Source organism: Cloeon dipterum, chromosome 4 (genome assembly GCF_949628265.1).
Source record: "Cloeon dipterum chromosome 4, ieCloDipt1.1, whole genome shotgun sequence".
Classification (NCBI taxonomy): domain Eukaryota; kingdom Metazoa; phylum Arthropoda; class Insecta; order Ephemeroptera; family Baetidae; genus Cloeon; species Cloeon dipterum.
Window position 1 is genome coordinate 11,642,515 of NC_088789.1, and position 24,530 is coordinate 11,667,044.

A 24,530-nucleotide genomic window follows, 5' to 3' on the forward strand; every position below is an offset into this window, starting at 1 on the left:
AAACAATCCAGGAACGCGAAATAAATTTCTGCCCGCGCACGCTCGAGATATTTATTGCAATCACAAAATTGGCGATTTTCCTCTGCGTTTCATTCGCGCCGCCTTATTTATAATGCCGTCCGGTGCGATGACATAATTGCGTGATTTACGCCGGGTTAGTTTCCCCAGCCACGGCCGCGCTGATTTAATTGGATGTGCAATTCTAATTAAGATTTTCTGCTCACCGAGTATGCCTTTATTAGAAGTAATCATGCGACGGGAATTGCACGAGCTGCGCGAAATATGTAAATGAAACCGCGCCATCAAACATAAATTTTCGCACCTACTAACGACCTTTTCAATAACTCTCGCGACCTCTTGAAATTGGAGAGGAACAAGAGAGACGGCTTTATTTATTAGTTTTGGTATCAGCTCCATGGGCTGGACCACGGAACTGATTATCAGATACCGTGTCTAAATTATAGAAAATCATAATTTAGGAAGAATTTACAAATAAGCGGATTTGGATGACCGATCGGAGGTCATCTTTTTGCGCAACATTTTTATCGCACTTCCCGATGCAGAAAATAGCCAAATTGACGGTTTTGCAGCCAATTATGTAAATAACATGTTCGCGCATCTTATGCAGAAATTGCTGCACGAAAAGCTATAAAGAACCAGAAATGTGAAATATAGCAATCTTAACTATTATGCAAGAGCTGGAAAAGAACAAGTATGTGTATGGTTATTGATTTTAGTCGGTCTAAACAAATTTTGCTCGATGGTTCATTGTTACATTTTAAAATTCTTGAAATTAGATAAAGTACATATGTATTAATAATTCAATTTTCCAACCAAATTCTTGTTTTATTTTATTAATGATTGCTGCATCTCCAAAATTATTCAGAAAAATTCACAACTGGGACAGAGCAATTTTTCTTCATAGGATGATTCGAATTTGAATCCCATAAATCCCAATTGTGATGCACATTGATTGAATTAATTGAGTTTAAAAGAAATTCAATCATTATTCTTGATTTACTCGTTGGCAAAAAAAGGATAGTCCATATCAACTCGGTCATCATTTCAGCTTAAGCATTTGTAGAAACAATGATATGTCAATGGATTTTTGTTACTTCACCATTTTTTGTAAACAATGGCAAACTAACTAGGATCAAAGTCGATTGTCATATCCTGTGTTTACCATCCTTATTTCAACTTCCGTTTGCAGTCCTTTTTATAGGTGCACAAAATATCATTAAAATGTTATTTGTCAACAATAATTTATTTATAATCAGTAAAAATGGGAAGAAATACAATCGCAAAAAATATGTAAACAAAGAAAATTTGTAAATAAAGAAAGAAATTCATAGTGCTGGTTAAAAAAGCAGGATGGGTGGCGGCGACAAGAAAACTCTAATTAATTGATTTCAAAATCAGCGCAGAGCAGTAAAGTCAATTATTTTGCTTTTCTTTCTTTTTGTAATGACTGTCTGTGCACACTTTGTAATTGTTTGTCATCAGCTGAATTTCTAAATATTTTCGTCTAAAATTCACAACCCGCAAGAAGTTATAATCTTAGTGTTTAGTGTTCAGAAATTCAGCGTACTTTGAGCTCAAAGCATATTATTCAGTGTACAAATTGCGGGCAAATGACCAGGATGCTACAACTTTATTATGGGCAAGTCGAAGTTCTGCAATTTTGCAATAAAAGTTGGGTGCAATTACAGTTTATTGTATCCTCTCCGATTTTTGCATGCACAGCAGTTTCCGTTTTTCTCTGAAGGTCTCCGCTCTGCCCCCGCAAGGCAAAAGAGTCGCGCTCTCATCCCATTAATTATCGTCGACCCGCACCTTCCAATATTTCTTTTTCTGAAATAAAACTTGCAGGCTTGTCAAATTATCTAATTTAGCCTTTCAACAAAAGATTGTATCTTGTATTATGAATATCAAGGGCGGGGATGGAGGAGAAATATTTTGTCTACCAGCTCTTTTTTAATTTCCCGCAAGGATATTCCAAAAATCTACTAAGTGCGTCCCGTTGAGATGTATTTATGGCCCTGTTCCTAGTTTGAGGCGAGCCGCGGTATTTGCCTTGGGCAGTAATTAAGAACGTGTCTTTGAAATAAATATAAAAACAATCCAATGTTTTTGTATCGTTGAATAAAACGCGAGTGCCTCTCCTGCCTCCCTCTCAATGCGATTAACAATAGTCTGCGCGCGGGTATGTCCTTTGAGGTGATTTTTGAGAGTGAATTTTCTTGCCAAAGGAGAGACAATGGTGTGTTAAATTTGTTGCAAGAATACAAATCTGACAATTTGAATCACCTTTCGCACGGCACTGGACAATAATTTATTTAAAAATGCAAATCTCATGTTGTATAGCGCATTAAAAGCCAAGTGGAACATAAATTTAGGAATAATAGATTTCACGCAAATGTGTTGTGATATTAAAGCGAAAGACTGTTTTTGCCATCACACCGTTTAGCACAGAATTCGATCGCCATGATCCATGATGAAACTGGCTAGTAATCGCGTCACGGGTAAAAAGTAAAGATCAAAGCATTATGAGCAAAAATCGTAATTCATCGAGGAACTACAAATATATGAATATTATTTGAAATACATTACAGCAAAACTCATAAACATTTAATTGTTGATTAAATGGTTACTTGAACATGAAATAGCAACAGCCAAAATGTATTTCGAAACATAAAATCTATTCACAATTTCTGATTTTTGGATTTTAATTTAACTTTGATTTTAAGGTTAGTTTAAATTTCATAATTTTAGAAAAAAATTCAGCTCTATTTTAAAAATTATACCTGTGGATATGCCTATGTTTATGAATGAAGCCCCAAATATCAAAATGCATCGTTTTATAGGGCTTTTTGAGTCATTTCATTGAGTCAATTAGCAAATTCGAATAAATCTTTAAAAATTGTTCTTTTGTATTCGCTTTTCGCTTTGTGAAATGAAGTAAAAAAATTAAAGTCACCACACAGATTAATTTCTACTTTATTATTAGCTTCAGTTCAAATTTTGTTTTAAGTAAAATACTGCATAGCTCTTGGAACCTGTTATTAGAGTTGAACAAATAATTAAACAAACCTAGAAAGCTATTTAAGCTTCTTTTGTTAGGCGAATTCTTAAAAAAGAGTACATGATGTATTGGCATCGGAGAATAAAGCATTCCAGCATTAAAAAAAATCGACGGTTTGGAAAAAGATCGACCTTTGTTGGTCTAATGTTATTAAAAACATAATTATTGAATTATCTTTTAATTTTTGTGATTAATATTTCTGCGTGATGTAAACATACATTTCTAGAAAATTACGTGGATTAATTCTATCTGACACGCATTGATGAGTCAAAGAGTCACTTGACCTTTAACTTCTTTACAAATTTTTATCTAACATAATCAAAGAGCATAATTATATTTTATTAGCTATTATATAAGTTCATGATATTATTTTTAGATGTCTTCAGTAACAATTACACACCTATTTCTTGCATTGCCCTGAAGCTGTTAGAATACTTTTGCTATAGAAAATTATTTAACGTGTAATTGTAAGTAAAAGTTTTAGAAATGGAGGAGGTATGTATGTTCTTCCTGCGCTGACGTTCCGCTTTGCTAAATGCTCCGACGTAACGCCAATATTTGCATTCCGCTTTATTTGTCTGATTGATTGTTGTTCTTTCTGCTTTGCTTCTAATTAAAGTCAAAAACGTCGCACGTGTGGCGGCGGGCGTCAGCATTGCGGTCCAAAGGCAGCTTAACGGTCGATTGTTTGCCGTCCAATTAACGAGAAGAATATCGCTTTTGCGTTTGCTCTTTCATGTCGGCAGTCGATCGCGCCGGAGGAACAAAGTTGTCGCATCGCTCCTTTGTGGCCGCCGGCAATCAAAAGGGACGGAAAATGATTAACAAGCGTTTTTTGTTTTACGCGGTTGCCTGCGTCTCGCTTGCGGTGGCCGCCGAGGGCAAGTACTACCACATGGCCTTCGCCGGGTTCAGAAAGGACGACCCAACACCCGAGTCTCCCCCACTGGATGATGGGAAGGACAGGATGGGAGTGTTGTATAGGTAAGGACAAATAGAAAGTAGATCAATTTGTACTATAAAATATTGTCAAAGCTGAAGAGCGTCAATTGTTGGGCCATGCCGGATTTTTTTAATTCAAATTTTTAAATCGGAAATTATTCAAAAGAAGAGCAAAAAAAAATTACGAAAATTACAAAGGATCTCCAGGGATAATTTGTGTCATGGCAAAGCAGTTAAAAAAATTCTAACTTATATATTGACGAAAGTTTAAAGGAGAAAATAAAATGCATCGATTTTTCTGTTCTTATTTAGAGATCCGAATATTTATCAACCGTCGTACCACCACAAAAAGGTGGTGCCGATCGAGGAAAGCGCAGAAATCGAGACGTACCCCGCCGAGAGCTACCCCATTGAGACGTACTCATCATACACGGAGGCCGAGGCCCCTGAGCCACCACCGTCAAAGGCAGCCCCCGCGGAGCCCGCGGAGAAGCGCCAGCAGCCGTACAGCTACTATTACATTGGCCGCAAGCTGTGGTACATCCCCCTGTACTTCAGCCTGTACTTTGTGATTTACGTGGCCGCGCTGATTATCAGGGCCATCTCGAGGCACAAGGTTACCTTCCCTGACCGCCTACCGCAGGCCAGGGCCCTGGCGGGCAACGCCAAAGACGCCAACTCAAAAGAGACTCTCGACCAGCAGACCGCCGACATTAATCAGATTCTTGAGGACATGCTATTGAAATATATGTGATTTTTTTCTAGCTCCAATCTCTTTTTTTCTGTCTTTCATGAATTGAAGTGTATTATTTTATAATTCTGTTCTATTGCCGCATTTGCATTTTGCTTTGCTTCCAGGAGCTTTCTGCCAATGTCATATTTTATCTAATTGAGTTAAGTTTTTGTGGGTTGTATGAATTAAGCACTAGTTACTGGATTGTTAATAGATGGTGAAAACAATACTGTGATCATTGCTTAATTTTGTTTAAATTACAAGGAATAAAATTTATTTCCAAATGAATTTTACCGGATGCATTGATTTTATTTTAACCTCCTTACATTTAGCTGTACATTTGAAATAGACAGTTTTTACGAGTGAGAGCAACCAAACTTACACACAATTTTTAAAAAAAATCATTTTATAACTTTAACATATTAAAATATGAAGAGAATACTGCCGACAATTAATAAAAAATAGCTACGTAACTCCTATTCTGAATTTAAAGAGCGAATCCATTTTAAATAAAATTCCCCGGTCCGAGTAAATTTCATGGTGCATTTATTTCAATTTAGACCTGAAAACATTATTTCTGATGAAAATGCTGAACATTTGACTGCTAATTTTGAAGGAATTTTTTTCTCTCTCCACGCGCTCCCGCAGACCAGACATATTTATTTAAAACACGTCATAAGATGACAATTGACTGTTTTGTGTTAGTTTGTTTTATTGGAGCACCGCAGCGACGTGTTGCACTGGTGAATGACTTTTTTGTCAATATTACGCAGGAGCATGTGTCGCGTCGCTGATGTGAAAAAGAAGGGCCACTCACCCCGAATCATTTAACATCTCCTGATCAGCAAGTGAGCGCGACGTATACCAGCCTCTGCAGCCGTCCAGTCCTGCGAAACCTTTTCGTGAGCAGCGCGTTTCATATATCTATTGCGGAGACCATGGAGCATTGACTGATATCAAGAATAAATGATCGATTCTAAGGTAAGAATCCGTAATTTTCTTCACTTCATTCTTAAAAATTAGCATTTGCTGAATGGGACATGTTTTATTTTAGGTTAAGCTAATTTAAAATAAGCAACATTTCATTTATTTTTATTAAATTTTCCTTTGTTTATAATTTTATTATGTATTATTTTTTAGTTAAACATGAACTTATATGCATTAAACTTTTAAACAATAAAATAAAAATTGATGATTATCGGCCAAAGTAAATGAGATTAACTTTGTATTTTGGTAATTTCTTTTCAAGAAGCCAGCTCAAATCATTTCATATTGTGTGCTGCGTTTACAATTTGCACGTGCAGCTCTGACCCAAATTGCTGTAACCTTGCAATGAGTGCGTTTTGTTGGCAGCCGCCGCGATGAAGACGATCCTCGTGTGTTTGGTGCTATTTTTGATCGCACAACCCACCGCCGTGAAATCCCTGCCAATCGAAAACGAAACCACAACACAAGAGTCGAACATTGCAACTTCAGACGCCGAAGACGCCAAAAAACTGGCCACCACTTCAGGAATTGAATATAGCATCCCAGTAGGCGTTTCAACCACTGAGCCAGCGCCATCCTTGACGACCACAAAAGCCATTACGTTGGCTAATTCAAGTGCAGTTGCCACGATTAAACCTTCAAATGGATTTTCGACGACAACTTACAGTCCGGTTATGAATATGATAAAGAATATAGGATATGGCTTTAGAATCATACTGAAGCTGCTGGCGCCGCTTTTTTCCAGTAGTGCGAATCAAAGGGAAGTCATGTCCCCTAAAGGAGATGATGCTCCCGAATACGAAGATTTTGACGAGCAAGATAGCGATGACGGGTCGCAGAACAAGGCCCTGACCGACTCGTTTATGAGGGTTGTTCGCCAAGTTGCTGAAACTGGCCGACAGGGTAATTCATTTATGTTTTAATAGAAAAAGAAAGAAAATCACCCTACTCTGCGCAAATTTGACAAAAAAAAACAGAATGGACGGCTTTTTGAAGAGCAGAATAATATCACACGTACCCACACTGTGAAGAAGGTCACATACATAATACATAGCTGCCCATCCTGTTTATTAAATCAGCGCAGAATAGAGCCATTTGTTAATTATCTCTCTATATTTTCTTTACATATTCTTGCGTGTGTACATGTCTTTCAATTTTTCATATTCGTATTTCTGCTACTTTTACGTTTGCATATCTTCCATCCCTTTAGATTAAAGTTATCTTTAACGTCCAATACAAAAGCAACGACCTTTGGAAAAATATTTAAAGAGTTTAACAATTATTGATGGTTTTTAATGCAATAATTGCTATTATATTAATACATCTTAAAGTTAAATTAATATTCAAAAATAAAAATGCATTTTCCACGAAATTTTTGAACGGACACTAAATTAAACTAATTGTTTGTTCACTTCATGAATTTTAATTTCAACTATGAAAAATAATGGTAACCTTGTGTGCTTCTGGTTTCATTGGCATCTATAAAATTTTAAGCAATTTTTTAATTTAAAAATTTCGTAGGGTATGCTGGCTATTACGATTTTATCGTCAACGAGTATTCCTACAAATTCTGGGCTGCCTACATGCTGTTTGCTTCGGGTCTGCTAATCTACTCTGCCATAGCGGCCATCTACTATGCAAAGTTCAATACCTCGGCGGTCGACTACGAAATCTACGACGAAGCTCGGTCTATGAGCACACCAGGTGCCAACCCTCTTGGCTTGGTCGGCTCACTCATTTCTGTGCGCACTTTTCAACAAATCATGGACGCTATTGCAAGCGAAAAGTTTTCTTAAATATGATTTTTCCTGAAATTATTATTCGTCAACCGTGAGTTCACGTGAAGAAAAAAGCGCGAAGGTGATGGGGTTTTGTTAAATATGGGTTAAATCGCGTGACCGTGAAGTCGCGTGTTGTAGAATAATAAAATTAAAGTGATAATGCTGGAAGAGGACAGTGTAATTCTTTTACGAGTAACTGAATTTTTTTGTCCCTTTGCCTGGTGTGCCATGATTTATTTGATTAATTCAGAATACATTTTTTTAATTTGAGTGTTATTTAATTAGTGCAACTTGAGTCATATTCTGTTCCCATTATTCTGTTCAATTTTGTGATGAATCCATATTTTTTAGAATTAATAAGACCTAAATTTATTTGCTTTTTAACAGAAAATTGCTAGTTTAGAGAAAAGATTTTATTCTTTTCGGTTTTATAAAAATTAAAAAAATATATTGTAATTTTAAATAAAAGTTTGCAGTTAAAATGAGCTTTTTTATTCCGTGCCCTGTTAACAAACGATTTCCCATTTAGACTCGTCACCGGAACTCGCCCTGGAGAGGAAAACGTTTCTCTGGGCGAAAGAGCCTTTCGGAATGGTGAGGTAGGAGCCCGTGACGACGTGCTTGATGGTCACGGGCACGTTCAGCTGCGCCGGCTCCACGATCCACAGCGTGTCCCTCTTGTTGGTCGCGGCGAAGTTCTGCCTCGCGCCGGACACCATCCACATCTCCGTGTAATAGTAATTGTTCATGTAGGTCTCGAACTGTCGGTTCTGCAGCTCAAAGAAGGTCTTGCCGTCGACGGTGAGCTGAGTCAGCTTCCACTTGGTGCTCAGGGGACTGCCCGAGGAGGCCGCGGACACGACCAAACCTGATTGGTCCTTGGGCAACTGTGTCAGGTACTCGTTGGGCAGGGCCTTGCTGCGGATTTTGCAATTGGTGCCGAGCACGCTAGTCGAACGCTTCTCGTGCGCCCCGATAACGTCCGAGAACTGGATCACGGCCAAGAAGAAGAAAATGCGGGCCAACATTGCTGGAAATTTGGAGATTTTTCTTATTTAAACTGGTAACTATAATTAATAAGAGGTAAAGAAAAATGTCAGTGTGATAGTCAAAATATTATGTTAAATTTTGCATCAAAAATCTACATTTTTATTTTTCTCTTATATACTTTATTTTTAAAGTGAAAATGATGACATAAATTGTTTATTATTTCTTCGTTTTAGAGCCTGTGCTCAGCACTTTCCCGTGGGCTATTAGCTCACCGGGTCGCAATAACACCGCCGATAACATGGCCGCAGAGGAGCTTGGGCCCAATGAGGCCATCTTTTCGCCTCCCCGCACTGAGGTCTTTTATTGAAACACCAGACATTTGACCATAAAGCCGCTGGAAAGGTGCGCAAACCAGCAAGTGGCGAGTCGGCGCCGGTGCGCCCCCAGCCCGTTGGGCTATTTGAGCATTTCGAGTCACTCAACTAACCACCTTTTTGCCATCTCTGACATAGGGCAGCCAGTATAGATCCCCGAAATGCTCTATATCTCCCACTGCTTTGACACTCTTGAAAATGCGAGCCAACGGGCTGGTATTTCCGAGGAACGTAATTATTATTATTTGTTTACTCAGCATTGTTCATCACCCACTTTCATAGTGGTCATTACGAGTCATTTAAAAACTTTATTTGCTCAGGTGTTTAATTTTCAATGGCAAAAATAATGTGACTATATTATTATGTTTTTTTGACACCACCGATTCATTCTAATTTTACAAAAATTGTTCATAATTCAAGAGTTCTGTTTATACTACAATTACATATACGTTCAAATGTTTGTTTAATTTAATCAAGTCAGAAAAGTATGAGCCACGTATTTAAAGTTCAATAAATTAAAAACTATGTGATTGTTTAAAAAATGTTCATGACTCAAAAATCAATTCTTTTGCCACAGGGAAATGAAACTATATCACATTTGAACTAACAACAGAGCAAGTGTATGGTACTATATACTCACTGATTTCGTTGGGGTTCTGGTCTCGTCACTGCAGAGAAGTCGACTGCAAAATTTTCTTAGCGCAGCACTTTTATTATACAAAGGGTGAAAGAGTAGCGGCTGCGCTATCTTTTCACTCTGAATATGGCCAGAGTCCAAACACATGCCACTTAGTTAATTTGCCGCAACTCTCTCTGGCGTTTCGCTGTTTATCGCTAACGTGACCCCTCTCCTCTGAACTCCAGTGAGAACTTTGATTAGCATATGTGTATACAACCCAGAAACTGCCCCTTTGTTTTATTTCGAGTGACATCTTATCAGTCAACCAATTTGTTTTGCTGGGTTTTTTACTCACGAAAAGTGCCTCGCATATTTTCAAGGGATTCTGGGTTTGAATTAAAACACCTAACTTCTCTCATCAATTGCATTTTTATTTTACAAATTTTCATTCGCATAATTTCTATGACTAAAATTCAGTCTTGCCTAAAAGTCCGAAAAGAGTTAACAATCACACCAACTACACAAAAATTTGAATTCACAACACTGCATTCAGAAGCACATTTGAAAGTGGAAATGCTCAAAACTGACCAACAAGCAACTTTTTTTTAAATGTACAATAACTATTTTTTTTGTAAAGCGCTTCTGCATATCTCGCAATAATGTGAATTCATACATTAAATGGCTGTTCACCGCATCATCCTGTCAGTGGCTGATAATGGTGATCTTTTGGACGGGAATGACAACGGGCGTGAGCGGTGGTCGGTCCATACAATTTTCAACGTTTAATCAGGAGTAACTTTATGCTTTGACGACGGGGGTGGGTCCATACCTCTCATAGGCACTGCTCAGGGCCTGCAGGATCGGGTTCAAAAGATCGGAAGAACTAAACACAGGAAAGAAGTATATAAGTATAACTTAATTAAGTTCATTCAAAAATTTATTATTTTAATTTAAAAAAATTTAACGAGAATGAATGATAATATTATTCTAAAATTTAACTAAGCTGCTAAAGCGTGATCAGCGGTTCTTGGAACTTGGAACCAAGCCATCATACAATTAATTGTAAGCGACAATAAACACTACCCTCTCCAGAAAACATATATATATATATATATATATATATATATATATATATATAGCTTTAAAAAATTCCTTCTGCTATTTAAAGAGCAGCATCAACATACATAAAAATTGAAAGCAAATTAATATTTACCGTTGATGGTAGGTTGGCGAAGGGTTAGCACTGTATCCGGCCGCTGCAGCAGTCTGCTGCTGCTGGTACGCGGTAGGTGCAGGTTGCTGGTAGTTCTGGTAGTGGTCGTAAGCCAGCTGGTTGCCGTTGTAGGGGTCGTAGCCACAGCTTCCCGTGAGGGCGCAGGACCAGTTATCGATGACTTTCTGCAAAACGATTAAAAATTGTAAAAAAGTAACAAATTTTATACTTGTGATGAATATCTCAATTTCAGAGCACCAAATTTAGCAAAACACGCACACTCGCTTGCGACACAAACATACGGAAATGTTTATACTATGTTTCTTCTATTTATTGTTATTAATATTTTGTTGTTTGAGACTCATTTGTAAATGCGCGGACAGAAATGGAGAAGCTTCGATTTTTGTACCGCTGTGTAATACAAATAAAGGAAAGTTAAGTTAAGTTAATGTTCTCTCAAGGTTTGCATTGTTCCAAAAATATAAAAAATGTACTCCTTCCCAGTTGATTTGTTTCATTTAACTCTAAATTAAATTGGAGACTTTTCTTTAAAAAGGAGTGAATCATACTCTGTACTGGCTAAAGAAAAAATTATTTAATGCCAAGAACGGGAAATAATTTTTCTTTAATTTTATTATGAAAAAAAGGTTAAATTATTTGATTGTTTAAAAAGCAAAGTACTCATACCCTGAGGCCAAACCAGGGCAGAATGAGGGTCAGCACGGTGGCCAGTCCAACAACTGCGAAAAGAGCGAAGGAGCCAACAAGGAAGCCATGCAGCAGCGAGGTGCCACTGAGAGAGACGTCGCCGATGCCTGGCAGGGTGAGCGTATTGGAAGCGTTGGACGAGCGCTCCATGCCGTTGTCCACCTCGGCAACTCCCGTTTCCTCTTCAGCTGGCGCCGCGAGGACCACGGCCACCACGACTGCAAGGAAGATCAAGGTCCTCATCATCTGAAAATGATTTTTAATTTTGTAAAACACGCTTTTAAATATTAGAAAAATTGAAAGTCCGAAGAATATATATAGAGAAAAAAATGTACCTTCTGTTTTGTTGGCGGTGGCAGAAGACAGTATGGTACTGCTCCAGTCTCATAGGCTATTTATGTGGAAAAATATCCACCGACATCAGCTTCATGGCGCCTAGGGTCTACGCGGAATGCGCCTTTTTGAGATAACAAATTAAACCTGACATGTGTTTAGTGTGGTTTCTTAACACGTCATTGATACAAATTTTCCCCCGCAGACGGGTGTTTCGGCGGCTACTGCAAACGCAAGCTCGCATAATTTTTTAGCTCAATAAACCCAGACTTTTTGTAGATTTTCTACCTATGTTAATCGCACAGGCAAAGAATTACTAAAGGACAGAGGATGTAGCCCGTGGCGCAACCCCATCCACGTGCGGGGGCTGATCGCGGTTGATGTTGTGAGGAAATGGTTTTGGGTTGGAATGATGGGTAATTTCTCAAAAAGGTCTTCCGTCATGAGATATGAAAAGCACTATTCTTGGTTAATATCGTTTTTATTGCTCTTTCGTATCATGCAATCATGACAAAAAATGTTGAGAAATTAATAAAACGTTTATAGCTCAACAAAATAAATTAAAAAATTTAGTTAAATATAAAATATTTATTTGTAGAAAATAATTTAAAGATGATAAAATTAACAACTCTATTTTATCTGAAAAATATTTAATTTCCAAAGCGATCTTTACCACGCGTAATATCCTCTCGGGCGCTCATTTGAAAGAATAGTTGGTGATACAGATGTTGGAAAGTCAGTGCGCGCTTCATCTTTGTGCACACCACTGCTTAATGATGAGCATCCCAGTTGCTCGCAATCAGTCGTAGCTCCTGTGTCATACTCACGCAATGATGCGCTAAAGTAAGTGTTTGATGATATATTCCCATTAAAATCCAATCAAAGTGTTTCTATTTTTATGCTCACTTACCCGAAGACATCAAGCATTTTTGCCAGAGGAGGACTTTCCTTGGCAATTTGTCGCGCCTCGCAAGTCAAACGAGCTCTGCAAGACTCGTTTTGCTCGTCGCTCTCGGTAACAGCCTTCCATCCGACTTTTGCTAGCTCAATTCTAGAATAAAAGAAAGTTAATTGCACTTTTTTATACTCTCTTTGAACATAACGTGGAAAAGTTGTACAAAAAAAAAATAAAAATAAATATTCTGATCAGCGGTTAAGTAAAACGAACAGTATAAACACTTTTTTGGAAACAGCATAGAAAATCTTAATCTAATATTTTACACGCAATTATAATATTCAATGTTTCCATTTTATGTTTTGTGTATCTTATTTTTTAAAGATGGCTTAACTAGAACGAAATAATGTGAAACCTAAAATCTAAAATTTTAAGTGATTTCATTTTTATTTTTATTTAGAAATTTGATTATTTAAACAAACGTTTTTTCCTTACCCACTCATTACTCTAGAAGTAAGCGACTCAGATTCAAAGTTGTCCGATCTCTCTTGGTATGCTTTCACTGGTCCAGGGTATTCCTCAACCCAAGGCCCAGGACTTTCGTACGAGGTCGCACAGCCCCAGGATCCAGGCCCCCAGAATTTGGACCCTCTCGCCATTGCGACTGCTACCGCAATCGCAACGAGCACCACTTTGAGCTTGATGGCCAGTAACCAGCCCAATGCGGGTCCGTATAGAAGCGAACCGAGTCCAACTGCAGGGCCAAAATTGTTACTTTGATAAATTCTTTTTAAAAACTGTTTGAATATTTGTCTACAAATGTTAAATTTTAAATAAATTTGTGAAGCGGAATTATCTTTTTTTATCGTAGCCAGCTCCAAACTCAACCATTAATAATTATTGATGTAAAAAATATTAGGGACCTTGAAGATAAACAATTAAAATGAATTGATAGGATTTTTCTTACACGGTCTTCTTCTGCTTTCAACTGCTGATCTATGCTCCATTTCCGCCGTAGAGGCGGCCGAAATTTCGGCAGCACAAGCAATAATTAGCAACACTACGATCACAATGCGATGATCCATTTTGGTCGATTTGATCTAATGTAAACTGGTCCAAAATCTGCGAGGAATGGAACAGAGCGGGCACCCTCATCAGATTATATACGTGCGTGGGCGCAGAAGATGAGACGAACCCCTTCCACGAGCACGCAAATTGACTACTAGCCTACATTGCTTTGTTTGTTTGAGCTTTAGTGCTCTGCCTAACTAGCAAAAACGCCGGCGTTTACGTTAACTGCGAACAAGTGAAATATGCATGACGAATTACTTAACTTTATTCACTATCTCAGGTGCAACTGATATCCCCAGCACTTAAAAAAATTAAAAGGCATATATCGCTAAATGTTCCACGTGACAGTCTTACAACCTTACTATTACAAAATATCAATACCTATTATGACTGATATCTCCATTCTAGCTGGTCTATAATAGTAGAAACATCTAACCTAGAACTTTCCACTCAGGGTGACAAAATATGTTCAACTGACTGTAGCATATGAGAATATTAATTCATAACTATTGTAATGTTAAGTATTTTTTCAATTTAACGCATACAACGCCTTCATTTTCATTGTGATAGAAAAATTATCACTCCAAATAAATCACTTTGAACCTGAACCCAAATGCCCATTAACTATAACATATTTTCACTTTCTAGCAATTCTCATAACATATCAACGTACAAGTTCACTGAAACCATGTTCAGGGGTAAATAATTTGAGAATTTCTGCTTGTCATGCATATCCAATGCTTTTCGGCACGTAGTCATTTTTTATTTTCGGGGGCAATACTTATTGGGAAAAACGAGTTTGAAATCCCGTTACTATTCGCGGATGTGAACTGTATCAGACAGGCGTCCACTCGCCGAGATGAAATTATCACATGAGTGTTAAGAACAACATGGCTCAGATTCCAATATCAGCTGCGCACCCACCATCTATATACAGTTGATGGTACAAATTAAAAGAAATAGGGTGGTAGTAAATGAAACCCAGAGTGTTTTAATCAAGAGAATTGATTTATTAATTTCAAGTTTTCCTATCGCGTCTTTTTTCGAATCGTTGTTCACCAAGAAAAATCAACAAACTAACAATGGAATAACAATTAATCAACGGTGTCACTTCAATTTTCTTTCACTCTGTGACCACTGATTCTAGCGTCAAGTGTCATGCAGTCTCCATTTACCATTCACAGCAAACACGAACTCACACGATTCACAAGTTGGCGGGGACTCAAGTGACTAGGCTTTGCGCAGCTTGGCCTTTTTCTTGGACACAGGCTCGACCATCAGGTCTTCATCGAGCGGAATGGGCGCGGGATTTGCATTTGAATTCGGAGCTGAGGCAGAAGCGGCGACATGTCTCACGAAAGTGCCAATTTGGTTGAAGACCGGCAGCACGTAGTCTTGGTTGAAGTAGGCCATCGCCAGAACGGCAGCCAGAGTGAAGAAGATGATGGAACCTTTTGTACTCTTTTCATCTTCATAGCCATCTCCTCTTGAGGGGCCAATTGATGGTGTGCCAAGCTCAAGTTTAATGTATCTATGAGAGAACATCACAAAAATCAAATTATCACACTGTTTTTAATTGTGCCATCCTAAGACATCAATATTGCAATTTAATGAATAAAGGTCTTATCAATTTGAAATGAAAATGAACGTATATTCCTGAAAAACTATAAATATGGAAGCAACTAAAAATTGAATGAAAAACAATATTCACTTTTATAGGACTGATGAAGTTTCCAAATAATTAAATAAGTTTAAGGGCCAGCAAAAATTATTTTTGTAACAATGCCAGAAAGTTCAGTGGCAGCCTTAATCACAGTCCTCGGACAATCTAATCTAGTCCTTGGATATTTTGAAGTATATAAAAATTGTTTTCTTACCTGAATGAAGAATTGGCAGAAAATTGAGCAGTCAGGCTTTCAACCCTCTTTTGTTGGTTGCCAATAGGGTCAAGCTGAGTGTGAAAACACAATACATTAGAAATAACTATACTAAAAACCTAGCAGCATATTACATACCTGCATGAAATAAGCCTTTCCATCGTTGGGTAGGACAGGCAAGATGAAATAATGCTGCGTCGCTGAGGAAGGCTCCAGTTTCTTCTCGTAAATGTGGCTGTCTGGATCAGACTCCCTGTAGAGCCGAAGACGCAAATTGACGCCACTGGGGCAGTTGACCACGTGGACAGCCACGTCGCAGTTTGGCGGTGGCCTCCATGCGATGATTCGAATGTCTGACACGTCAGTGTCTTCAGCTTGGATTTTGAGGTTGGAGGTGGAAATTCGAGAAATGTGCTGGTTCGCTTCAACACCTTGCTTCAGTCTCAATGAGTACTCGCACTAAAATTAGAAGATGATGCTGCGTTAAAACAAGCAGAAAAATACAATATACCCAATTTTTTATTAGTTACTAATAAAAAATGAATTTCTATAGTCTATGAAATCACATTTTAATGAGCCCAAACTTGATTTGTTATGCACTTAAAATTAAGAGAAACTGATACCGTTAAAGTTATTTAATTTAAATTAAAAGTACCTTAGGCTGGAGTCCTCTGATCCTGAACTGACCATTGACCTCTGAAATGGCCTCCTCTTGTTGATTTTTGCAAGCGTCTCCTGTTCCAATGGCTTCAATGATTACTCCAGGCTCTGCTTCACCACTCAGCGAAGTGACTACTCCAATGCAGCTGAAGGCGACTCTTTTTCCACTAAACAAACAATGAGTATGTTTAAATAAATCCCATACGTTTATAAATCTCATAATTAGAGTCCAAAACATAAAATGATTAAAATACTCCTTGTAAGTATTGTAGATTTGATTTTGATGTAAATACAATTTAAATAACCCCAAAAAGAGATACTTCTGAGTAACTTAACTTGATATCTGAGAGGAAATAGCATTGCAAAACATACCTGACTTTGACTTGAACAGTAGCGCCTTCAGCGACGCCAATGATTTTCGACTGGGGCTCAAACTTGTATTCCTTAAGTTTGGGCCTCAGGAAGTACTCTCCAGGCCACAATGAGTGGAAAGTGAGGATGCCATCAGGGCCTGCCTGGCTGTTCTTTCTGTAGTCTCCTCCAGAAAGAGAAAGCAACACGCCCGCAAGAGGAGATCCATCTGATGAGTCGGTTACGGTTACCACAACCTCAGCAAGCTTTCTGGCTTCAAATACGCCGTTCTTGATCTTTGACATTTGGTACCCTTCCCGCTCCGCTGTTATTTCATACTCGTTTCCTGGACTAGGGGTGGGAAGTGGGCCTATTTTGTATTGCCCTGAAAGATTTAAAAGCCATTAAATAAAATTATATTGTACTTTTACAGCATTATTAATTATTTGTGCATACTTTGACCAGCAATTCAAGAGGGAGTGGAATTAAAACTGATAATTTTAAAAATCAGATTGAAATTTAAGGAAAAAGAGCGTACAATTAGTATTTTGGCACAAATAATCCACATTGACGATTTTCCTTGTTGTATCAATGGACTTAAATAGAAACACAATAAATCGAAACGAACCTGTTTTGTCAGTGATCATGACAGCAATCCGCTCTCCACCTTGCGAGATCTTGACGTCGACGCCTTCCAATGCAGGATTGATGCGTCCTTCGACAAAGTAGCCCTTTTCTCCCTTGAACACAACGGCGTCAGCCAAGCAATCGTCTCCAGCACTCACAGTCTTGGAGGTAGGGGCAAAAATCAGCTTCTCTGCACTCGGTTCCATCCTGAGTTCCTCCCTCGGCTTGGCGAGCACTTCAAACCTGTACTCAAAGTCGTGCGGCCCACGCACTCCCTTCAGCGGGCCCAGGCTGACCTTGGACCCATCGTCCTTGGCCACAAGCACCACCACGTCGTCGTGCAGCTCAGAGCTATGGATAACACCGCCAAACTTATGCTTGACAGCTTCAAGGACAACAGAGCCGGTCGACAGTTCCCAGGAGAACCATGGTGCTGGGAATTCGTGGCAGCTCACGGGCACGATCATATAGGGCCCAGGGCCGGGCACGCAGAACTCGTTGCTGCCGCGCCGCATCTGCAGTGAGGCAATTCTAGCAAAAAAAGAAAAAAACTTAAAAATGATTTTTGTACACAATATTGCAACTAATTAATAACTTGCCGCTACATAAATTTCAAGACAAATTTGCAAAATATTTATAAATTAACTTGATCTTAAGTCACAAAGCAGAATAGTACACAATGGAAATTTTTGAAACGCAAACAAAACATACAATTTAATAACTTCCAGTAACAGTTATATTATGTGCAGCATGTTATCTAAGTTACGCAATTTAAAAACTTCCTGGAAATCTTTCTAGTCTATTGTCCAGGCATTCTTACAGCTGGCGTAGATTTGAGAGAGTACTCATTCCAAAACGAGGTATACAAATATTTTAATTTTTATTCAAAACAGGTAGAAAGTCGAATTACAGAGCCTCTGATGTGACTAGTGAAGGCAAAATTAAATTTGTATCGTTATTAACCCCATTGATTGATCCTTTCTTATCTCAAGCCTAATTTGCAGCATAAATTTTAGGACAATAACATTATCTGCATAACACGCGATGCCATCACAATTTTAACAAGATAGATTTAGCAAAGAACACAGTTTGCAACATCCACTTCCAAAAATAACTACAAATATAAAACTAAACGACTAGAGAAAGGAAAACAAAAACATGCGGACTAAGAGAACTTCCGCTGGGGCATGAGTTTAAGAGATACCATACCACAATGGAAGTTCCTATAGCCAACACGCCAAATAAAAAATATAAATCCATCAAGCAGGCATCTTCTGAAATAATACAGCTGTTGCACAACTATCAAACAAATTTCTCACGTGAGCCGCAATTATAAATTGAAAGATAATAAGCATGCGAAATATGCAATTCTTAACATGTAAATAATGACCTAATCAAAATAAAAGCTCAAAACTAAACTAAACTAAAGAGTTTGTTAAATCTTGCTGGTTTTTTTAAATAGCTTGTAAAATATCTGGCGTACTTCATTCTGATTTGTTAATTTGGATAGAGAGACAAGAATTCGGTATCTTGAAACCAAAGGAAAATTCTAAAGTCCAGATATTTTTAAATGGGATCAGTACACAGAAAAACAAACAACTAGCATAGTGGCAAATCAAAAATTTAAAACTACCTCTTAACATGCTCATACTCACTTAACGTTATCAAGATTGAAGTAGTCAACAATGGTGTCATGGCTGGACTTAATGCTCATTGTATAGCCTGTCTGGATGAAATCAGGGACGGCAGTGACAGCTGTAGAAACAATGATTTTCTGGATTTCATCCCTCCAGCAGAGATTTCCTTGCTCTGACTTTATGTGGAGGTCATATTGGCCTGGCAGCACGTCATTGAATGTGAAAGTCCCAGCGTCAATAATGGTCTGCTGTGCAGGGGGGATTTCTTCATCAGTAGAAACCAAGCTCAGGGTCATCGTGTCAGCGCACTTGCCAATGCAGCGGATTCGACCTGAGAGGGTGGCTCGCAATGGTGAAAAATCAATGATGCTGATGGACTTGTTGATCACATTCACGTTCCGGGTTGAAGGAGAAAATCTGTATAAAAACATTTTACTTTTCTGATAGGAACAACACTATAGAACAAAATAGAATCGTTTGTTTTTTAAGTTGATTGAGTCTTACTTTAGTCCCTTCTTGACCTCATTGTCAGTGACGACCACTGACATCTGATACTCTCCAGGCGACAGCATGATGCAGTAAACGCCAGACTCGTCAGTATTGGTGTTCAAAACTCTGACTTTGTCTGGCAGGGAAACTGCCTGGATAGTCCTAGGGCCAGGAGCTACGCCAAGAGGAAGATGCGCTTCCTGCTGGTGTACAATTCCACACACAGCAAAGGCTGATGGAAGGAGGTCAGGGAGAATCGGAGAACTTGGCGAAATCCGCACATCAATGGTAGGGAACTCCAACTTGTCTAAACATAGAAATATTTATAACAGCACATATATTTATGAAGGAATTGCCACTGCCACAATTTAAACGAGAACTCAATATAACAATTTAAATAAAATTAGATTTATTGCTAAGCTTTACCTGCCACTGCACTAAGTCTGTAGTTTCCTGCCTGCATATTTTCCAGTCTGAAGTTTCCATCTTGCCCTGCTAGCGCTCGCTGCTGACCGTTGAGGAAGATTTTAGCATCAGGGACTCCAGCTCCCTTCTTTGAAAACTTCACATTTCCTGTTACAGTGAACCCTTTCACCTAAAAAAAACAATTTAGAAAAGAATCCTTAATAATCCTCATTTTCCTACTTGGAATTCCGGTGTCAAAGTCAAACTATTGTGTTTAACCGTGAACTTAAGTTCTTTTGGCCTAACATCAAATGCGATTCCTTCCTTGCTGGCAGCGTAGTGAGGAACAAGTCTGTAAGAGCCTGGCTGCAGCACTGGGAAAGAAAACTCTCCATTGGGACCAGACTCAACCCTGCAGAGTCCAGTGGGCGATTCCAAGCAGCCAGGAGGCTTTGTTTTCATCGAGTTCTCACCATGAAGAACAAAGCTGACGCCACCGATTGGCTCCCTGTCACTTGTTACCTTTCCCGACACTGGGTACCTTCAAAGATAAGAGTTAGGTGAGTTTTGCTACAAAGCAATTAAATCTTTCTAAAAATATTTATTCCTTTTGTATTTGCTCACAATTTCAAAGTGTACATTTTATTCCTAATAAATGGGAAAAAATGCATATCTACAATTCCAACTATATGCACTGAGATAATTCAAATAATAAGATTTTACCCAGCAACAGAAAGCTCTCCTTGTATTTTGTAGTTGTCAGCTGTGACTGAGAGGCTAGCTTTATTCTTAGCCATTTTCCATCCTTGCCTCGAGGCGACCAGTTCATATTGACCAGGAGCTACCCTTGGGAAAGAAAAGGCACCACCCTGATCAGTTTTGGCTTTGAGCAGAGGCTCGTTGGCCCCTTTAGCGTGCAAAGCAACTGTGACGCCTTCAGGACCCTCATCACTGCCAGCACTCACAACCTGAAATATGAAGTGACCTTAGTGCAACCAAGGAAGCGCTGAAGCTATGACTTAATTTCATGACCGAGTTTAAAAAAAAATCAATTTCCATTTAGATGGTAAATTGTTGGTTTGGTTAACAACATTGGATTATGCCCCAAGTTTTTTTAAAACTATTTTTCCTATTCCACCAGTTTAAGAAAAATTTATTTTCAAAACAAAACTATTTTGTCTATCATGTTCTTTCCACATTGCACATAAACGGGAAGTAGTGCATAAATATTGATGTATTAACGAAAACATACCTTTCCAGCAACAGCAAATCCAACAAAAACAAAGTTAACGTCTTTGCCCAAGCTGCAAGGGTCAGAATGTCCATCTACATTGACAGGGACCTCACTAGGCTCAAATTTCCAGCCAGCTGGAGCAGACACCTGATTATAAATGGGTACACAAAGTTTATTTATTTCATGTGCAGATTAAAAATTCACGAACCCTGAGAATGTATTCTCCGTGGTCATCAACAGGAAGGAAATAATAGCCATTATTAGGAGCACAATCAGTCACATCCTTTTTGCTCCCTTGTCTCGTGAATCTAAAAAAATAATAGAAAAGGCAATATAACTTTACTGAACTCACTAGAATTATAAATAAATTAGGTCAGTCCTCAGCATGTATGTATATAATATGACAAAAATTATCAAATTAATTTAATAAGAGGAGTCAAGCCATAATGGTGTTCCCAGTCACGGCCGACGTGTTTGTCTTCAACTCACAATCCTACTTCAACCCGGGAGTACTCGATCGGAATGTGGCTCTTAATGAAGCCCCCGCAGCCTAGAATTTCATCAGCACGAGTTTGCCAGGGGGCTGTTATTGAAAAAATGGCAAAAATCGCAAATATTCTCAGCATGTTGAGCACGAGTCACCGGCCCAAGCCCTTGCCCAACTCAGCCGAATTAAAAACAAAGAAATACTAGGGCCTGGCTGGCGATGTAAAGTTATACAACGTAAACTGCAACGACACCGCACGGAAACGTTACTAACTAGTAACTAACTATTGCACAATAAAATTATTGCTGCATGTCAGAGTAACTGAATAAAAGCCCATCCAATTATAAAAAAGTTTACTTTTTTCATGCAATCAAGCCGTATTAACACATAACAATTATTACTGTCAATAATTAATAGAAAATTTTATTGTATACACACCTAAAATTAAATTTTGAGTTTTTTAATTTGGATAATTTGCATATTCTCAACTTAATTAAAGATAAAAAAAATTGTAATAGCAAATAAAAAATACCAAAATATACTTACTGCACGCCTCCTTTAAAAAGTTAGTTATTCCATATTGGCATCATTATTTCAGAGGAACGGCGTAAATAAAAAATTGTGTCTTACAAAGGTGGCTATAATTTTTATCAGTTTTTTTTACCATTCATAGTGATTCGCATTTCCTCTACAACTTTTTTGACAAATACCTGGAGATAAATAAAGTTCTTTGATTGCACAAAAGCATTATTATTAAGTTAATTCAACAATTCGCAAGCAATTAATTATTACACGGATGTGTCTAAGTCAGCAAGTCTTAGTTATATTATAAAGTTCATTGAAACTAATGCGGTGTTCATGACTTGTGTGAGACTTGTAATCAATCAATTTCTTGAAAGTCGCATCACACAATTTGCACATGTACCAGCCACGCAAATCTTTTGCCACCTCATGGATCTCCATATTATGATCTTTCATCTCAAGTTGAAACTTAAACCGTTTATAGCACTTCCGACATTCAAAGGGCATGAAATTTTCGTGAGCTTTCATGTGGCTGTCCATTTCCGCCTGCGAGTTAAATTGTTTAGAGCAAATTTTGCAAATCATGCCGCATGGCACCGCCGTCTCCTCTTTTTTAACCGGGACAATTGTTTGAAAGAGTGTGCTGTGTTTTTGGACCTTATGCAAGAGCAGTGTTTTCTGATTCAGCAGGCGCATTTTACAAATCTCACAGAAAAAACCGCATTTCTGTTTATACAGGACTTTCAGACTTGGGTTTGAAGTGTTGCCCTGCACGTGCTCCACTAGTTTCTTGTGAGATGGAAAAATGTGATCACAATCGGAGCACTTAAAAAACTTGTATGAGGTGTGGACATTCTGCTCTGTCTTGTACTCAACGTTCAACACAATGTCATTATCATCTTGGTTTTCGTTTCCTTCCACACTAGCACTATCTTCATCAGGCAGGGCATACTCCTCTTCATCGCACTTATAATTTTTTACAGATATCAAGGGCAGGCTTTTGTCATCTAGGGGTTGCATGATTTCCGAAGCTATTGAAGATATTTTCGAGGGTGATAAATCTAAGTCTTCTCCACACTTGATAATTATGGCTGCTTTGCAAAGTTGTAAAACAATCAGCAGTCAAGTTCAAACTCGGATTAAACTCACCCTTTTCTTTTTCTTTCAGTTGCCATTCGATCCCTGGCTCCACTTTCACCTTTTCTGAATCAGATGACACGGATGACATGCACGTATCGAACCCTGCATATGTAAAACGTTAAATAAACTCCAATTAAATATATGAATGTGGCATTGCCTTCTGAGCAATCATTATTTATAGGAACAGAATCACAGAGTGGAGAAGCGTCAGCTGGAATTAAGATATATTTTATATTTTTTCCTTGCCAAAAGGTGACATTAACATTAATACCTGCATAAGTCTCATTGCTTTCCAGTTTCACATCACAGTAGTTGGCTAGCAGCTGTATGAGAGCACAATTAGGTGAAGAGTGGCCATAGGCATGATCGATTTCATGACTTGCTGGTGCGATTTTTTTTATCTTTTTAGGTAAGGAGGATCGGATGACTGATAGAGCTCCTCTTTTACCAATTTTGTAGTTTGGCATGACTCTGGAACATAAAATAGCTCTTCAAGCACAAATATATAAACAATGCAAAATGAGAAAAAAATTACGTCTCTGAGCTACAACTAACATTAATTTACCGTGTAAAAGCATACAAAACTAAACTTACAATAATGTAAACTTCAATTTAATTAATGAAAACAAAAAACACAGTCATGAATTTCACCAACATGAAGACCTTGTATTTTTGCTAATTAATTGTCCTTTAAATTTGTATTTAGAAATTTCAGAAGCAATTTTGAACGATTTAAACCAATAATGCACCTTATTGATAAAGATTGCACGATTGTATTGTATTATTTTGTGCTATGTACTGATCAAATATGCAATTTTTAAAAAACTTCTTTAAAATGAAACAGCATCGGGACAAAATATTAAGATCTAAGTTTGAAGGGAAGTTTCCTCCCGAAAACTTAAACGATGTAGGGCAAGGGCGTTCCAAATTACCAACACATATGATCGCTGTCCTGTAACACTTCGCACTTCCTAATATTTTAAGGAAATTGCTGATTCTACACAGCTGCAGCAGACCGGTGGCGAGGCATCTTTCATCCCGAGTAATTATGTTTCTTTTTGTGCTGTGAAAAGTTAAAATGATAAGTTTTTGAGGTCTACGAATAAAATTTGCCCAGATATACCTCTGCAGCTGTTACGGGTACGGCTAATGTTTTGGTTGCGCACGTCAGAAGATTGAAAGGTTGACTGGCCAATGGGCGGTGGGCTGATTGCTGAACAAAAAATGCGGGAAAGTCGGCAAGAAAGTTACATTATTTTCTCACTCTCAAAGCGTGGATTGTTTCATTTCATTACGCACATTGCATTGAATTTATAACCACGTAACAAGTTGTCATCAATATGTTCAAAAGGAAGATTTCTGCCTCCTCGACA

General features: G+C 38.2%; 7 protein-coding genes across 10 annotated transcripts; 2 read left to right on the top strand and 5 right to left on the bottom strand.

Moving 5' to 3' along the window:
- The first annotated feature begins 3,562 nt into the window (after window positions 1-3,562).
- Window positions 3,563-5,055, top strand: LOC135944225 (uncharacterized). Its single transcript, XM_065491035.1, has 2 exons — window positions 3,563-4,066; window positions 4,337-5,055. The coding sequence occupies exons 1-2, from the start codon at window positions 3,819-3,821 to the stop codon at window positions 4,776-4,778; spliced, it is 690 nt and encodes a 229-aa protein (XP_065347107.1). The 5' UTR covers window positions 3,563-3,818; the 3' UTR covers window positions 4,779-5,055.
- A 517-nt stretch (window positions 5,056-5,572) lies between these two features.
- Window positions 5,573-7,993, top strand: LOC135943232 (uncharacterized). Its single transcript, XM_065489687.1, has 3 exons — window positions 5,573-5,738; window positions 6,111-6,647; window positions 7,266-7,993. The coding sequence occupies exons 2-3, from the start codon at window positions 6,119-6,121 to the stop codon at window positions 7,538-7,540; spliced, it is 804 nt and encodes a 267-aa protein (XP_065345759.1). The 5' UTR covers window positions 5,573-5,738; window positions 6,111-6,118; the 3' UTR covers window positions 7,541-7,993.
- An 8-nt stretch (window positions 7,994-8,001) lies between these two features.
- On the bottom strand, window positions 8,002-9,690 carry LOC135943236 (uncharacterized). Its single transcript, XM_065489690.1, has 2 exons — window positions 9,530-9,690; window positions 8,002-8,555 (listed from the first exon to the last, which is right to left on the bottom strand). Exon 2 carries the CDS (start codon window positions 8,551-8,553, stop codon window positions 8,032-8,034), a length of 522 nt encoding a protein of 173 aa, XP_065345762.1. The 5' UTR covers window positions 8,554-8,555; window positions 9,530-9,690; the 3' UTR covers window positions 8,002-8,031.
- A 444-nt stretch (window positions 9,691-10,134) lies between these two features.
- LOC135943234 (uncharacterized) lies at window positions 10,135-11,948 on the bottom strand. The gene is made up of 4 exons (XM_065489689.1): window positions 11,765-11,948; window positions 11,409-11,675; window positions 10,722-10,906; window positions 10,135-10,391 (listed from the first exon to the last, which is right to left on the bottom strand). The coding sequence occupies exons 2-4, from the start codon at window positions 11,673-11,675 to the stop codon at window positions 10,307-10,309; spliced, it is 537 nt and encodes a 178-aa protein (XP_065345761.1). The 5' UTR covers window positions 11,765-11,948; the 3' UTR covers window positions 10,135-10,306.
- A 276-nt stretch (window positions 11,949-12,224) lies between these two features.
- LOC135943233 (uncharacterized) lies at window positions 12,225-13,808 on the bottom strand. Its single transcript, XM_065489688.1, has 4 exons — window positions 13,625-13,808; window positions 13,153-13,411; window positions 12,673-12,813; window positions 12,225-12,600 (listed from the first exon to the last, which is right to left on the bottom strand). The coding sequence occupies exons 1-4, from the start codon at window positions 13,740-13,742 to the stop codon at window positions 12,432-12,434; spliced, it is 687 nt and encodes a 228-aa protein (XP_065345760.1). The 5' UTR covers window positions 13,743-13,808; the 3' UTR covers window positions 12,225-12,431.
- A 909-nt stretch (window positions 13,809-14,717) lies between these two features.
- LOC135942545 (BOS complex subunit NOMO1) lies at window positions 14,718-21,714 on the bottom strand. Its single transcript, XM_065488699.1, has 14 exons — window positions 21,498-21,714; window positions 21,217-21,316; window positions 21,027-21,155; window positions 20,498-20,742; window positions 20,015-20,315; window positions 19,796-19,964; window positions 19,385-19,676; window positions 18,899-19,297; window positions 17,245-17,774; window positions 16,638-17,001; window positions 16,261-16,432; window positions 15,744-16,064; window positions 15,606-15,679; window positions 14,718-15,259 (listed from the first exon to the last, which is right to left on the bottom strand). Exons 1-14 carry the CDS (start codon window positions 21,632-21,634, stop codon window positions 14,959-14,961), a joined length of 3,534 nt encoding a protein of 1,177 aa, XP_065344771.1. The 5' UTR covers window positions 21,635-21,714; the 3' UTR covers window positions 14,718-14,958.
- Window positions 21,715-22,111: 397 nt separating this feature from the next.
- On the bottom strand, window positions 22,112-24,371 carry LOC135942966 (zinc finger protein 131-like). 4 transcript variants are annotated; one of them, XM_065489331.1, is made up of 6 exons: window positions 24,281-24,370; window positions 24,094-24,220; window positions 23,429-23,628; window positions 23,315-23,368; window positions 23,167-23,259; window positions 22,114-23,108 (listed from the first exon to the last, which is right to left on the bottom strand). In XM_065489331.1, exons 3-6 carry the CDS (start codon window positions 23,622-23,624, stop codon window positions 22,303-22,305), a joined length of 1,149 nt encoding a protein of 382 aa, XP_065345403.1. In that variant the 5' UTR covers window positions 23,625-23,628; window positions 24,094-24,220; window positions 24,281-24,370; the 3' UTR covers window positions 22,114-22,302. The 4 variants fall into 4 exon arrangements, with proteins under 4 accessions (XP_065345404.1, XP_065345403.1, XP_065345402.1 ...); XM_065489330.1 differs by having other exon boundaries at window positions 22,116-23,108; window positions 24,090-24,220; window positions 24,281-24,371; XM_065489329.1 differs by lacking the exon at window positions 24,281-24,370 and having other exon boundaries at window positions 22,116-23,108; window positions 24,090-24,274.
- Window positions 24,372-24,530: the final 159 nt, after the last annotated feature.